The 17,637-nt window shown below is 33.8% G+C and overlaps 1 protein-coding gene across 2 annotated transcripts in view; it reads right to left on the reverse strand.

Annotated features, from left to right (window-relative positions):
• Positions 1–17,637, reverse strand: part of FSTL5 (follistatin like 5) — a 300,031-nt gene that overhangs the window by 77,361 nt on the left and 205,033 nt on the right. For both annotated transcript variants that reach the window (XM_026847761.1, XM_026847760.1), the window contains exon 6: positions 16,717–16,883. In XM_026847761.1, coding sequence (XP_026703562.1) covers positions 16,717–16,883 — 167 coding nt within the window. The remainder of the gene's footprint in view (positions 1–16,716; positions 16,884–17,637) is intronic.

Here is a 17,637-nt window from a genome sequence, read left to right on the forward strand (position 1 = left end):
AACTTAAAGGTGATTTTTATTTTTAAATCAGTAATTATTTCCTTTGGTTTTATAGCTTGCTTTTGTATGCTAATACTTTGTATATGAGAGAGAGAATCTATAATCATTTGCCTACACTTCTTCATTAACAGCTCTAGAAAGACTGTTGCCAGCTTATTCCCCACAGGAGAATGTATAATGAAACAGACTACTTGAATTTGTTTCATTATCATAGAGACTAGGATTGTTTTGTTTGGTTTGTGGGGTTTTTCTACACCATAGTTAATTTAATGTCAATATATTCCTCTCTTAAATAACATTGTTTTGCTTTGTATAAAAACCTGTACTCCAAATCCTGAGTATTGTCTCATCTAGAGATCACAACCTTCCCTCAGAAAACATCTCCCTCAAAATGGAAAATATCATGTCTTTATTTTCCTTTCTGCTGGGTGCATCCATACTGTTCCGTGCCCAAATCTCACTTTCTAACATGAAACTGAGAATTCAGTTCAAAGAATTTAAGTTCAGAAAACGGAATTGGGAATGCAGTCTAAATTTATGTGGTCTGAAGAATTTTTTTTTTTTTTTTTAACTAGAAAAGAAGGCCTAACTCCCTCAGAAAATAATTTTTGTTCTAGTGCTTAGAGTCCCAAATAACTTATAGGTATACCATAGTTAAATCATTAAGGTACATAATTCAAACTAGGGCTTGGTACCTGGATTTTCCACATTTCAAGTGATCCAAAGGTTGAACTCAAAAAATCAGGAAATATTCTCCTGGTTTTTACGTGGAGTTGTTTGGTTGTTTGTTGTTTGGGGGTTTTCTACTACTTTTTTTTTTACTCTTGTAATTTTTCAGGCCTAGATGATAACTTCCTGACAAGCATTTCAGCCTCAGCTTTTTACACAGAGATCCAAACATTTTACAAAACTGAATATACTGTATTTAAGAGATCTGTGAACTGGTTAAGAGTCTTTTCTGCTCTGTAAGCTTAGTTTCTGACAGCTGATGAATTCTATGCATGTTACCTAGAACACCAGCACACACCAGTACCTCAACATTAGTACACAGTAAAAAGGTGATTTTTATGCACCAAAGTTTGCACTTACACACTCTGAGAGTACTGATTTTATGGGAAATGTTTCATGTAGGTCAGAAGAAAGAATTGATACAATCTTCTGGCCTTAAAATTTTTTAAAGAACTTCAACATATTAAGCTTAACTCCAAAAATCCACACTTTGGGGAAGGAAAGAAAAGAAGGAAAAGAAAAGGTAACAAAAAAAAAAAAAAAAAAAAAAAAAAATATAATTAGGCATTGTAAGTATTTCATTGGTCTCTCTACTTATTGACGCTGAGGAGACTGGAAACAAACAAAAAAAGCGATGATTTTTACAAAGGCTGATTTTCAGCACATCAAGATAGTCTTGCTAGCATCACTCTACTGCCAAAGGGGAAAAAGGTAATCATTCAGTGAGTAATTCAGAACACGTAACTAAATAGATTGAGGAAGTCTTCATGCATATCTTCCTAAGGTTGTTTTACAAATGATCAATACAGAGATGACCCTCTATTATTTTTTCCTAAAATAAGACTTTGTAATGTGTGAGCCCCAACCATTACTTGAACAATATTTACCTGTATTCAGCAAATCTGAGAAATCTAACTATAAATAAATAGAATAACACTGTATCTACTTAAGTAGAGATGTATGATTTTTCCTTCTCTTGGATACACTAAGGACTGCTGTTTCTCTTCATGAGGAAATAGTAACATCTAATAAATGGTAACATCCATTATTCTATGAAAAACATGCAGCAGTTTGCTTTGTGATTTTCAGACTATGTAGTTGATTAAAAATTAGTTTTGCTGTTTCCAAACCTAATAAAGTTACAAGCTTCCCAAGAAATTGAGGAGGGATCACACAGAAAAGCATCGTAAAACCCGCATCTCCTAAATCACCAGTGAGAATAACAAGTGAATTTTATACATAGTCATGTAAAGAGAATTTGGATCTTGTATATGGGAGATATGAACTAGACATAAGTGACAGCTTTGCCAAAGTACTAGTGCACTTGAGGCTAGCCATAAAACATCACTAATCTTTTACTTCCCAAAATTACTCTGTAACTTTATGTTATCTTGCTATGAATCTGCAATAATGACTGCTAATTTATTCAGACATTCAAAATCTCCAACTGAGTAGATTACGGCTTATTTTAAATGGAAAGTTCAGCATGCTCTGATACAGCTGTCTTTTTTATTGGTTCATGTTACACAGAGATCTTCAGAATGAGTCATATACCATTTAACTTCTACTGCTTTTTAACAAAACAAATTGTTATACAATTGGATTTAATCAGATAAAGCTATTTGATATTTGTCTGTCATATATTTTTAAATTTAAGGTCATAACCAGTGACATGAATTTATAATTACCCAATTACCAGAGTTTATTACAATTCCTCCAAACTGGTCTTTTTTTTTTTTACTTTGGTTTTAGTTGCAGATGTATTTATTATTACACATGAAGCTAGATCGTCAAAAAGAAACTAGCTTTGCACTGTACAGTTCACTTAGATCACATTCCAAAGTGATGTATAAGTGCTAGCAGGCCCCAGAGAAATACTAATCAATTTGTGCTCTAAGGTGACTCAATTTAAGGCCAGATTTGTGGAATAAGTTTGACAAGAGCATCTCCATTTCTACTTTCTTTCTTTAAACACTTCTTATTTGTAGGAAGAGTGACATAAATCCTTGAATACTTGCTAAATTTTCCTGATTCTGAAAATATCAACTCTTCATAATTACACTGGGATAAGATTGAATTTATTTTCCATCACTTAGCTTACAAGCACTTTTATTTTCAATTTAGAAAATTTATTGGACTTTTTGATCTTCCTATTGCATAAAATACTGGGTTTCAGTTTTAGTTTCATGAGTACAACCCCTTTTTTTATGTTGACAATAATTCATATGTTTGGTTCCTGAACTGCACTCATCTTAAAGTAATAGAACTTATTTTATTTCGCAGAAAGAAATTTCTCAGGATGTTTCTTTACAAACTCAAGAGAATCCACAAACACTAAAATTTAACCCTTTTAACTTTCATATTACTAAAATTTTCATCCAATTTTCATTCAGTCTGTCCCATGTATTTCTGAACTATCCAGGAGCAAGAGAGACAGGTAGGTAGAGTGTGTTCAAGCTTTATGCAGTCTGCAAAAGCTCTGCAGGACAAATTTTGTTTTATTACAAACTACTCTGTGTACATATGATAAACCAATGGGCAATAAAATACCTTGTCAAACACATACACTTTTCAAATACCTTGCAGAGAAAGCTACCTAAACCAAAAAAGATAGATATTGGTAGGGAATTTCCTACCACGTGGTAGCTGAAGAGGAGGTACAGGGAAAAAAAAGAAAAAAGTAAACCTAGTACCTTCAACCTGATTTTGAAAATCAGAATGATTCACTTTAGGTTATTCTTAGGGTCCAAAGGGGAAAAAATGCATACTGTAACTTGAATAATTTTCTTTAAGATGATCTCTTATGCAGCATTAATGTATGACCTCCAGACAAAAGTAGAGAGAAAAGAGAGCCAGTCACACACATTACTTGGATAATTAATACAGTGCCATTTGTGTCACCTTGTTATCAGCTGTGTTATATAAGAAATGGGCATATATATGCTAAGAAAGATCTTGTCTGGAATTGCTACACAAAAGACTTTTAAGTATATACCTGAATACATACAACAAAGTGAGTGACATCCATCCACTGCCATCTTTTGCTCTTTGCTTATAAAATCAAAATATTGACAGCTTGAATGCTAGCACAGCAGCATCACTTAACAAGAGTCTAGCCCAGATGACACACTCAATACTCATAAAAATATTTTTCTTAGAGTCTTTTAAGCAAAGAGCAAATCCCAGTCCATCTGAACTAAGCACTTAGTATGAGCTGGAGTACAGCAAAGGCTGAATTACACTAATAAAAAGTGTATTTTTATTAGCTGAGACAATTTACATTTAATACCATTTGTGGTTACATGCAAGCATCACATATATTGCCTTTGCTCAATCCACTAATACAGCATTACATGTTCATCAGTCTAATCTTTTATCACAAAAAGCTTTGGTAGGTTGCAGCTACCTCAATATTTTCAGTGTAACCACTAAAACTAGTTCTGTAGGATTTATTTTTTTTTCTTCTTTTCTCCTCTCTACACAAATGAACTGTGATGATATATTTTAGTGAGAGCCTTTGTATCCTCTGGTCATGGTTTTTGCTCAGGTAAACTATAAGCTATTGCAAGAATATCCTGGTACAAAACAAGACAAATTAGAGTGTTCAGAAAGTTGTCTGTTAAAAAAAAAAGTTTCAGCACGTGGTGGCACTGACAAACATTTTCTAGAGCTGTACCAAGTACGATTTCTGTTCTTTTACTAATATGAAGCCAAGATGTTATAAAGAAAGTTAATAAGCCTACAGGTATGATATAGTTTGATGGCTGCTCATACACAAATACAATAGCATAATGCAGAACTAACAAAATTTAATCTTTTCTACACATTATGACCAGTAAGATATTTGTATTTCTTCTTTCTCATACGTATCTTTCTGTTAGATCTAGTCTGTCTTCAAGTCACAGAAATGAGGATTGAAATTCCCCAATTCCTAAAGGGATTGTGAATAGTGGTCATTAATATTTTCTGGCTGTTATTAACGAAGTAAAGAAATCTTACTGATATTTAACAACTTTGTTCCTATTAAACACTCACATAATTTTTTCTACATATAAAGTGTACCATATCCTGCTAGTTGCAAAATTCTTAGTAAATTATTATCTTGAAGCAAAGTGCCTAATTGATCTTGCACATGTATTTTCTATGCATTATTAACAGTTAAAAAAAAAAAAAAAATCAAACACAAGTATTTTCAATTGCACAGTTGAAAATAAGACCATGAATTCCAGTTACACAAAACACTGATATAAAGGATTCATATGCAAATCAGAGTATCATACTGAGTCATGACCATATTCTCATGCTCTCTTTGAATTGAGAGTAACAGGTTCTCTCTTCTGTGAGACATCCACTGCTTCAATTTCACTACTGCTGTGCCAATGATAGTAAGTAATCCTCTTTTGTTGCAACAATAGTTAACTCTGTTAAACAGACCGCAAGTTTCTATGAGATCTATCTAGATAATTTTACTTCTCAGTATACCTTTGTTGTTTATATTTGTCTCCTGTATTTAATTTTTGCATTTTTAGCTACTGCTTTCTGTAATGGACCTAAAAATTCATTAAAAGTACAAGTCCTTTATGAACAATGAAGCTATATACACTATACCTTCTGTTTTCACCTCTGTTCTATGCTTTCATATTAAACAATGGGACGGTACTATTCTTTGGAAAGCTTCTGTGCTATTGTCACCTTATATAACTGTATTACTGAAATACCATCATATAAATTTTTCTTATATACAGTACAGTCTTACTTTGCAAGACTGAAATCCACAGAAGTTCTTTTTCTATTGCTGATCCCTCTAGCTAACCCTTGGTTTCAATTTTATTTTACTCTAATTATAACCCTATCATCAACTGTTGCTAACTGATAATAGAATTCATGTCAGAAATAAGACCTTTAATACAGAAGGGTGGGAGAAAAGGTGGCTTTTTCCCCTCTGCCTTCCTTTTACTAGAATTTAAAACATTAATTTTTTAACACTCACAGCTTAAACTTCAAAGCTTTTTTCATGAATGAATTTCTTTTCTGATGTTTAAACTAATGTGTAACATGTCAAAAACATGAAGGCAAACCAGGATTTCAGTAATCTTCAACTAACTGTAAGTGACAATAGCAAGAACTTCAAGAAGTCCTAACATTTGACAAGTTGCTGCACAAAATCTAAAATATCTCATAGACAAAAGTGGAATGGCATGGATATCTTACTGTGCCAGAGTATGGCAGTTCTATTTTATTTCTCATTAACACAAACAGATCTGCAAAGACAGACTTTTGCCTGGAAGGAGTACATGCTCTACATGGGAAGAAATAGTCTCATCCCAACTAAGTAACTGGACAATCTGAAATGAAATGCATAATTTTTGCTATTATAAAAATTCTTAAGAATAAATGGACACTCAAATCTGATTTTAAACCAGATATGATAACCTACTTCAGATCAGAATGAGAAAGAATGCTTTCTTTTATTAAGATACTCTGAATTTTATTTTAGGTTATTTTTATTCCCCCTCCCCCCCCTTCAAGTGTTCAATTAAAAATCTATATGACAAGACTTAACACTGGAAAATGTTAAGATATTTTCCTTAGAAAGTTCTAGAGGAAAAATGTTAATCATCAGCAAAACAAAAACATATTTCATAAGTATTTTTGGGTAACTGACAAAAATCTAGTCATTTCTATCTCATTTTACCCACAAAAGTATAATAGAGAGTACAAATTCAGTGATCATCTGTAAATTCACCTGATTCTTCCTTATTCTAAGGTAGGATAAATTTTTACACCAAACCAAACTGGGTATTATTTAGGAACACTTTTTCAACTTCCCTACTTCTGGTTGGAGTTTTAAGTGCAACAATAGCCAGGCATACATGAAAGGAGAATCAGATGCACATCATTGATGCATCTATTCCCCAATAGGAAAAAAGTATCCTTTTATTTTGTTTGGTTTTTGTAATTCTCACCCACTTTGAAGAATACATCTCCTACGTTCTTTGTCAGACTAGATGAAGCCCTGAGCGAGCTTCACAGAAAAAAGTAATCCTGTGAAGGACAAGAAAGACTGAAAATTTGATTTTCCACCAGGGCTTGGCAGAATGTTTTGGAATGTAGAAAACAGAATATTGAAGATTTTACTTTCAGATACAAGTCCAATTCAAGCAAGTAACAATCAAAATACATCTTTACTACAGATGCTCCAAAGACTGTGTAAAAACCTAAGGTTGTACCAATCTTATCACCTGTAAAGCATTGCCGAAATGCAAGTCAGGAGAAGACAGAACAACAAACATAACAAAAGGCAAGAAGAGCCCAACTGAGAACAGTCAGAAGGAGACTGTAGAGATGACCACCCTCAAGGCTTTTTCTTCAGTTCAGTGTTGAAGCTTCACCAGAAGATGGACGGAGAAAGATCACCATTGCTTTTTTTGATTAATTCTTCCCAATGTTTCCAATGTTCCAAGGTTTTCATGATCATGACATGTAAATTTGTCACAGTGTTAATCATGGTAAATGTAAACAAATATAAATTATTAAAACCCTGTAAAAAATACTACAGTTAAAATTCAACACTAGCCATATGGATGTAAACTAGAAATAGAAACCTACATGAAAATCAAAGAAAACTATAGCAACTATTAAAAGTACTGACAGATAGAGGCATTGCCATAATTCATACCACATTTAGGAAAACTTTTAGTTTATTTTACCTTTTTTCATAGAACAATGAGAGAAATTGTTCTGTACTAAAGTAGATCAATATGGATGGATACATGGTAGTGGGAGTATGGGTCGATAGATCACTGAGCAGTTTGATTCAGAGAAATCTTTAATGACATCATCTGAAAATAATGGGAGACATACCACCTTCTGTTGCAACCCTCTCAGAGCTCATAAATTAATCAGGCTTGATCTGGGTTAAGTAATTTACTTCACATCACTTTTGCAAGTAGTAGCACTGGTGATTTTACAGGTGGGTGGCAATTTTCCTTTTGAGTCAGTACTGGATCATTACCTTGGTACCATTCTGGAGGATTATTTATTTATTATTATTATTTCTTAAAATTTTATAAATGCCAGCTGAGCCAAATTCCCAATAGGTGATTATGTCCTACCTATCTTAATTCTTCTTCCTGGGATGTTTGGGAGGGAGGGTTAGAAAGGGTTTCTTTTTCTGGTGTTCAAACAATTGTGCCCTTCTGTTCAGTGAAACAGATTCTGGGATTTAATCAAAGAAATTTTGTTACTGGTGATGTGATCCTCCTATTTAATATACTATAGTGATGGTTTGAAAGTTAGGGCTGTGAGCCACAGCAGGCAATTTTTAACAAAGTATCTTTTTTATGCTTTTAAGGACTAACCTTTCCTGCTAGCTGTAGTCTGGTCCAGGCTGCTCTTTTGGACTTCTTTTCTAAAATAATAACCTGAAAAGTTTAGTATTACTTTTGCATCCTATAAAAATCTTTCACACGATTCTTATCAAAGCTGTGGAAAGCATTAATGTAGTAGGATAGCAAAAGTACTGCAAAATGACCTGGACAATTTGGAAAAATAGATCTGTAACTAGTAATAAAAGCATTCAGAAATGATGCTGGTTTTCACTCAGCTGAGGGAATGTATACTGCAGAAAAAAATTAGAAGAGTAAGTCTATAACTGTACATAAAAATGAAACTGCAGTTTTTTTAATGCACTAATCAGGAATTAATTGCACAAGCTGAATTTGCTGGTATCAGCAATATAGAGTGAAGACGTAACCTGCATCTCTATCTATCCATATATACAAAAGAACAGAGAAAACAGTGAATTTGAACTGAAAAGAAAGGGTTGAGGAAGAAAGATGCTATGGTAGTGAAAAAATATGCTTACAAAAATTCTGAAGTCATCTTATAACACAATAGATCAAATAGCTTTCCGTTAATTTTGAAATACAGGGAAGGTGGGCAAGAGTGAAAATACAGGTAGGTATGATAGAAGTTCTGGTGTCTCTGAAAAAAGGAGTACAGGTTACTATAGCAGCAAGACAATAATGAACAATGTTTGAATTAATAATGTGGTAGAAGAATCGAGATATATCTAAAAGACAGCTTACTGAAAGGAAAACATTATTATAAATGAACACACTGGCTCTATACCTTCCTTAAAATATTTCCTTGTTTCTAAAGAATCTTCTAATTACTATTTACTGTAGAAAACTTAAAAATAGAACAGTCAGGGGTGGATATAACTATATTGTAAAATACCAACAATAATAAAGTTTTTACTTGTTGTCTTTATATTGTAAAGTTACCTTTAGAAATTTCTGAATTTCTAAAAAAAAAAAAAAAAGTGTCGCTGACGTATTCTGGAATCCCCAATGAAACTAGACAGAATCAGCTGCAATGTTCAGGAAGGTATGTCTATGGAGAACAAAGGTAACAATGTTTTTAACACCTTTGGTATTCATCTATTTCAGCTCACACGGAAGACTTAAACAGCTAGGAATACAGAAATATCATTTCAGCTACTATTCTAAAGATGTGTCCAATACACTCTGTTAAGAAATTGGTTTGGAAGCACCAAACAATTCAGAAATTCACAATGTCCCTTTCACTTTATTAGCAGCTTCTGCCTGTAGATGTCAAGAATGTATAGGTAGTTTAACACGGCTTGCCTAGGGTTATTTTCAAGGATTCCTTCATGGTAAGGGGGAATGGATGTTATATTACCACTCTCCACTGCCACAACGCCTTTCATTTTAAATTTCTGAAAAACAAAGAGGAAAATACTAAGAGACTCAGCTCTTTTGGATATGATTAGCGGAAACAGCTCTACAACACAGAACTCTGAGTAGTGCAAGACAAGGCACTCAGCTCTGCAAGAAGCAATTACTCTGCCCCACTCTCTGATAGGAAAGGGACTAGATCATGGTCTCAGTACACTGTTGAAAGCTTCAGAATAGATTATGTTCCACAGAACAGGATTCTGTTCACCTCTGAAATCAACACATTCATTTCAAATGAAGATAAAATGAAGCAGATTGATCTGGCACAAAAGAGAAAGCCCATGAGGATCTTAATGCTTCTTCATAAAGAGAGAATCATCAACTGGCTCAAAGTTAAAATAGTCCCCACCATAAAATGATGTACCTAATAAGCTGTAGCAAAATTCTGCAGTATTATAACTCTGATTAAACTAGAGTATATAACTTGCATGTCCAAATTATTTTAATGGGAATAAGTACTTGTGAATGAAATCTCAAATTTTTTCTCTGTCTTCATTAACCCAGAAGATTAGGGATCAACACTGGTTTAAATGTGTCTTTATAGTGTCATGAAAACATGATGTACAGTTTAAAGTAGCATTCATCATACCATCACTAAAGTAAGTATTAAAAGATCTTCAATATTCAAAATAAATAAAATGTGCCAAATCTTGCAAGTCTTACATATATCCAAAGTTTCCCTTTTATGTGATTTATCCTACTGCTACATAATTAATTAGGACTCAAAATCAGACTTCAAAAAAGAGAAGAGAAAAATAAAGGATGGAAGAAAACTGAATGAGATGATTGCACTGGTGGTCAAGACATTTGGCGTATCTGTAAGTAAATAAAAAATCCAGAGAGTTTTGATAAAGCTGATGATTGATGATTGGTATCATTGACAATAACTATTTGCACTTTTAAGATGAAATAGAGAAAAAAAAATGGTATTTGATCCATAAATAGAAAAGGTAATAATACATCCTACTAAAAAGAAAACCTGTGTGATAGATAAAGGGCAACTCAATACAGATAGAAATATGCTGAATTTGATGAGTCACTGTTAATCAAATCTAACCACTTCATTTAAAAAATCAGTAGAAAATGTATGCGATGTAACAGATAGGTTTAAGAGGTGTCATAATCATAATGTATGAGGGAAACCTGCAAATATGCTGATAAAGTGAACTTCATATATCCTGATTGTAACACTAACAGAATATTGTTGGACCACATAGATGATATGACACTGCAATTGCTGCATTGCAGTTTAACAATTATTTACTAAGGAAAGTTCAAAATAAGCTGGTCAGGAAGCAGGTTTTGTACTGGACAAGATCGGTAGCTTTTTGACTGTGAATGACTGTTTTGATTTGTTCATTGTTGGACTATGAGTTACTATCATCCAAAAAGGAAGAGTTCGAGAGCATCATCTCTAAAGGGAAGGCTGAAGGGAAATAGTTTCTTATGGTCCCTTCATGTCACAGGACCCCTACACATTCCCTCACACAGGGGTGAGAATCGCAGCAAAGACTCCACAAGATCAGAGGGGCAATGGCAAACCTTCGAGGATGAAACACTCCTGAGAAATGAAGCAAGACCATGCAGAGCTTCCTGCAGCAATTCAGAAAGTCACTAAGTTGACTGCAAGCAACACTGGAAACAGGCATTCCCTCTTTTAGGACACTGGAGAAAGAAGAGATCTGTTTATATTAATTTTGAATTGAAATTGTGTTTTGCCTTTTAATCCTCACTTTCTTTAAATTTAAGTCCGCTATAGTTTATATCCCAATAAACTTCTTTTGAGATCTTTCACTTTCAAGAGTAGTTATCTTTGGGGAGCAGAAAAAAAGATTGAGGTATATTTCCCTAACAGTTCTGGCTCACCTGGGATTCTGTCTTAAATACAAACACAACAAAAATAAATTATTGACAGACAAGACATTTATATTTATGGCTATTGCCTTAAAGTCATAATTGTGTTCTACTAAGTATGAGTTAATCATGCATAAAGAGAAGTTTGTATGTAGGTCCATACTATCTCCCATGGGAGAATACAATATGAAAGGCAGTTCTGATGAGAATTTTCCTAAGAATAAAAAAGGGGGAGAAAAGGGGGAAAAGCTGGAAGGAAAAGAAGAGGGCAGATGTCAGGAGTGCTTTCTAGGAAATATGCTTAACATTGTGGACAATCTGAAAACATTTGTGTCATCAGTGGCTGAGCAGCACTCTCCTGAATGGAAGGGAGCATGTTCTTTCGGAGGACATAAGCTTTTAATGGCATCTCTATTATGGTCTTTTGGGGTTGTGGTTTTTGTTGGGAGGGGAGGAATATACTAGTAAGAGAATACAGACTGTTGAATTATTCAAAAAAAGTGAAAATTGTAATCTGTAAAATAATTGTAACAAGATGAAAAAAATTAGAAGTTTTGAGAGAAAGATAATCTATATGTAACTTCAAAAATCCCAAAATGGGAATACTACATGCTTCTGTTGAAGGTAGCCTAAAGAGAGATATCATAAGCTTTAGCAAAAAGTTTAAATTAAACTACATTCTCTTAAAAAGTTACTAATTTAAGTATGTTAGCAGATGTTAAAACTTTATATGTGGACAAGTCATTTAAGTAGATCTTGTATAAACGAAAGAACGAAGGGCAGACACCTTGTAATAAAAGTGTGATTGCTGACAGGTATAGGGCAGAAGCCGAAGGCAAAACTGAAGGAAAAGGTCAGAAAAAGTCTAAAGTAAAATGAGATATAAAAACTGTTAAAAAAAGTAAAAAAAAAAAAAAAAAAAAAAAAAAAAAAGCGCTATCTTAAAATTTTCCAAAACAGAATTATTTTACATAATGAATAATAGGTTAGATAAAATATATTCAAAGAGGTAAGTGGAAAGACAGATAAAGAACTTAAGGTGCAGAATAACAGCAGGAAGAAAAGGTCTTTCTAGATGTGTATCAGCAGAATGTCCTATGATATCAATTCTGCAGTGAGACACAGCACAACTATATTAAAATTTAAGTAGAATCTGCAGAGGAACACAACTTCTCATGGTTTCATTCAGACGGATGCTGATTATCCCTGACTGTCATCAGTTTCAATAAGAGAAAGATCAGTAGCAAGATGCATTATTTCCACAAATAGTAATCACAAGTATCATAAGAAGAGTTGAGAAGTACTAAGGACTTCTAAAATTACCAACTGGATATTATCAGTAACATTATTAATATCTGACCACACACTTGATTGCATTCTCTAAGTCATTTTACCACTTTTTGAATGCACTAAATAGAATTTTCATTCTCATCTTTGGAAGTCAAATAATATTTCTTAATGTTTCTTTAAAATGTCTTCGAGTATATAACACTATTCATTATTTAAGATTGGCTCTTAGCCACTCCACAGTTGACAACCTTAGACATATATCTTATGTACTTTCAGTAGAGGAGTAGGGTATTTTTCAACAAAATAGAAATTCAGCAGTCACAATTTGAGTTTAGACTTGGACTTCTTTGCTGCTTCTTGTTGCATTTTTCCATTTCTCAAAACACTAGGACATTATATTCTCAGTTTGTCCCTCCCTAAAGTAAATAGCTTAACTCCTTAAGAACTGCAGAGTGCAAAAACTTAATTTCTAAGTATGAGCACTTGCTATGATTTACAAAATCACATTGTCACTACTGTTTAGTCCTAGGTATGTGCTGACTTGCATTTATGATGATTTCTGATGCATTTTGCTGAAAAAGGATATTGATCTATCTTCCCAGGATAGTGCTTGTCATGTTTTTCCAGAAAGTACTACTATTTACACAACATTATTAGTCTCTAGATGCATGGATGTGGTTCTTGTATAACTGAGTAAATTAATAATTCCCAGAGTTAGGCAAACGTGATTGTAGTTTATAATATAACTATAGTAAAGCCTAGAAGACATTGCCTCTGGGGACATCTTAAATTATACAAGGACTTAGGGGTTTTGAATGTTTAAAATTGCCTGAATAAGTACAACACATTCTTTGGTGGTTAAATTTTGACATAAACTGGAGCACACTATGTTTCCCTCTGCATTTGTTACTTTGAAAATATTTATTTAAGTACTAAATTCATTTTCCATAGTGAAGTATAAAACACCAGTCTTTTCTTCCCCAATTATTTCTCTTTTCCCCAAGGTTTTACTTTTATTACATTGCCTGAATGGATACTAAATTATGGCTACATAACAACCTTTAAGCAAATGCAAAACTGTAAGAACCGAACAGGGAATATATGATGAACAAGATTCAGAAAAATATGGAATGACCAAAGAAATATGTAAGAGGAAGAAAAAAAAAAAACAACAACAACAAACCAAACCAAACCAAGGGAAGATCTAGAAATATATATAGGGGCATCAATAAGTGCAACAGTGAAACGTGTACAATAAATTTTGAAGAAAAGATATTCTAGGGAACAATTTAACTCAATGTCTTTATGCCCATTTTTTTTTTTTTTCATCAGACTCCATTAACTCTTTCCTCCACCTTCTGTTATTTTATCTACAAAGACATATTAGATGAATATCACCTATATATATATATGAGTGCTACTAATTTTAGTGCCCTACTCCATGGATATTGGATCTGTCATTGTTTCTATATTTGAATCATAACTAAACTGTTGATATTAAAGGACTAAGATATAACATATTTTTTGCTTAAAAAGACTTCCAAGCATTCCAGTTCTCTTCAGAATTATGTGCTCCTGTAACTGGAAGTTTTTACTCCCTCGACAGCTCTTACTGTACCTGTACACAAAATGCACACACACACACACACACATCATCTCAACACTTTGCAGACCTTTCTTTTTATGCTTATGGGATGTCAGTTCAGTACACTGTCACACATTCCTCTTCTCCTATTGAATACAAACAAAACTGGACAATTCTAGCAATTTCAACTTTGCTTTGAATATCTGATCACCACTGCAATCTGACTACAAGTTGAGCATCCCTTGAGTCTTCAAAAATTGCATACTCAACCCTCTTCCAGCTGTGATAAGTACTTCAGAAGTACGCCAGGATTGCCCTGGCTAATAACCAAACTCCAATCCAGTTGCTTACTTTGTTCCCCCTCCACTCTCCACAGCAGTACAGGGGGAGAAAATAAGAGGAACATGAAGGACAAAGCTCATGTGTTGAGATAAAGACAGGGAGACTGCTTACTAATAACCATGGTGGACAAAACTGAGTCAACCTTGGGAAATTTAAGCTTAATTTATTGAAAACAAAAATTATTAAGTAATTATTAATTTGGGTGGTGGGAAACAAAAAGACATACAGTATTAAAACAACAGCTTTCGTCCCTGCCTTCTTCAGGCTCAACTTCACTCCTTCACTCCTAACACACTTATCCTCTGCCTGAATGGTGCAGAAGGTTGGAGGGGTACAGTAAATACACAGCAGTAACTCTTTGAGTCTCCTTTCTCTTCACCCTTTTTGTCTGCTCTAGCCAGGACTCTCCATGGGCTGAAGTCCTTCAAGATAAACCTGCTCCAGTGTGAGTGCTGTGGATATCTGCTCCACCATGGAGCACCTCCTGCTCTTCCAGCCTTGGACTTTCTTCTGCTGTTTCTCACTCTTTTTGTTTTCTACTCCTCTCTCCCCCTCTGGTATTTTATGTCTTTTCTTTGAATGTTTTCCAAGAGCTGCCACAAGTGTGGCTGAGAGGCTGAACTGGAATTGGCTGTGTCTAGCATGGGGCAGCCTCGGCCTCTTCCCTCAGAGGCTGCCAACACTTGTGTACCCACACCTGACACAAGAAGTTTCTCTGTTGGTGTTTGGTTTTTTAAATTTTCATACTCAAAATGGATGTATCAGGCTTTGAAAACACTTGCTCTTTTCACATCTGCAAATGCAGTCAACTAAACCTTTCCATTTGAAACTAAGCTGTTAGCTTCATTATTTCCATTCATCATTTGCCTTCTATTTCTCTGTGTCCAGATGCATGTTCCTGTTTCTATCTACAGCTCATGCCATGTATTATACTTAGAAGTGATTAGTAAGAACTCCAAATCATTATTTATGAGCATCATGAATATTTACAGAAAGCTAACAAATACCACAGAAAGGAGCTTGTGAATGTGGGCAAGACACTTTTGAATGTCAGTCATATGATTAATACCAAACTAGCAAAAGCAAAAATTATTTAACAAAACCTGTCAGAGGATGCTGGTTTCATCCTAAGCCTCTCAAGTGACTTAAAGCTGCCATTCAAGGAAGACGAGCTTTGAAACTGCCTTTTATTTTACAAAGTACCACTGTGAGAAATCTACAAACAGAACTAATGTAAAACCAGGAAACAAAACAAAGGTGATGCATGAGTACAATTGCCACGTTAGAAATAAAAGCATTCATAAGAAAATGAAATTTAAAAAAACAATGTAGATATTTGATTATGGTGGTATTCCACACACATAACAGTTTAAGTGATTCTGGACTCATCTGAGTCAGAGAGAAAGCACAGCTCACGATGTAAGAGTCTGTCCACATTTATAACTTTGCTAATATAAAGTGGTCAAAGCAAAGTAAGCATACCCATAATCAAACAAAATACAGCTGAAAGATTATTTTCAGAGTTTTGTCAGAAGATATAATTATGTTCCTCATTTTCTCTTTTGTTCTATATTTTGAGATCATGGCAAAGTTAGGTGGCAAATATTTGCCTTCCTAAAAAAAGATTTTAAGGTATACTAGTATTCACTTGTGATTTTCTGAGAAGTACCATATACACTGATGAATATTTGGAGCAAAACAACTGATTTTGTAGTAAAACACTTATTTTGGAAAAAATAATTTTTTATTGAATTATTAGAAGATTGATTATGATCTGTTCACAGTAACTCACTATGCATTTCTTAAAATGTTCATTTCACAGTTTGTTTTTTTTTTTCTTTTAGATGTTTGAAGACTGTATAATCCTGAATTATAATGCTGACTGCATTTTGGGCTGCAATTTTGTCTTCATGTACTTTTTTACTGGTATATTTATTCTTCAAAATGATTGGTCTGCTAAAAATTATTTCTTTGTGTTTAACAACAAGGGTTTGAATACACAGTAAAATAAAAACAGACTGAGTTTGGCAAACATGTAATTTCCATTTCTTTTCTTTAAAATGTCAGGAGTATGGAGCTTGTTACATATCACTTCTCTATTCTTCATGAAGAGTTTTGATAATAAGCTGTTAAATAGAAATTTCTCTTACTTACATTGATATCTTCCAAATCTAAGCTATTCAGAATGATATTGTTCCTCTTCCAGATGATGGGAGGTCTCAGGATCCCCTGGATCGCACAACTTAAGACAGCACTTTGTCCCACTGTTGCTGCAGTGGTGCTTTGTTTTTGATCTTCAGGCAGACTCAGCTGAACTACCTCTGCAAAAGATATATTGTTTGTAAGATTAATTAGCAGGCAGTTTCATAAGGTTAATTAGGATGCAGTTTTTGTACACTGGTAATTTAAGGATTTTAATTGGAATCAAAGCTAAAAGAATTCCCAACAACCACAGGAAGTTCAGAGTATTTCAAATAAAGGTTAGCATGACATTTCAATTAAATTGAGTGACAAGTATCACCCTGTAAGAAGAGAAGCATTTAATGTAAAAAATAATTTCAGAGGTAAGACTGTAATAAACATGACAGTGTTTCTGAAGTCAGACACTGGAAGTTATTTGCCAGTTAAGGCCAATGTAGCAGAGTAGTCAGCACCTTCATCTGAACTAAAATGGCAGTACTGCTCCAAGAGTCATTCACATGAGTTCATCTTCAAAAAAGAAAGATACAAATGGAGCCTGGACTCAAAGCACACAGGACTGAGACTGAAATGGACAACAAAATCAATTCTGCATTCAGAACATAAAATTAATATGAGGCTTTTTCCTATATTTCAGTGAAAACATAGCTTCCAGATCAAACTGACATTAGTAATCTCTCTCAGTTTCAGAAGAATACGCATTAATAATAGTCCAAACACATTAGTTAATGTCATTAATTAAAAAAAAAAAGTGTTAAGTAATTTCTGCACTTCTCTAGTCAAACATGATTCCTTTTACAAGTGCAGAAATTCAGAACCAGAATAATAAATAGTTGTGTACTTGAATAAGTGTCTCTAAATGCAGGGTGATACTTG

Source organism: Athene cunicularia, assembly GCF_003259725.1.
Source record: "Athene cunicularia isolate RWA chromosome 4 unlocalized genomic scaffold, athCun1 chr4_part2, whole genome shotgun sequence".
Lineage (NCBI taxonomy): Eukaryota > Metazoa > Chordata > Aves > Strigiformes > Strigidae > Athene > Athene cunicularia.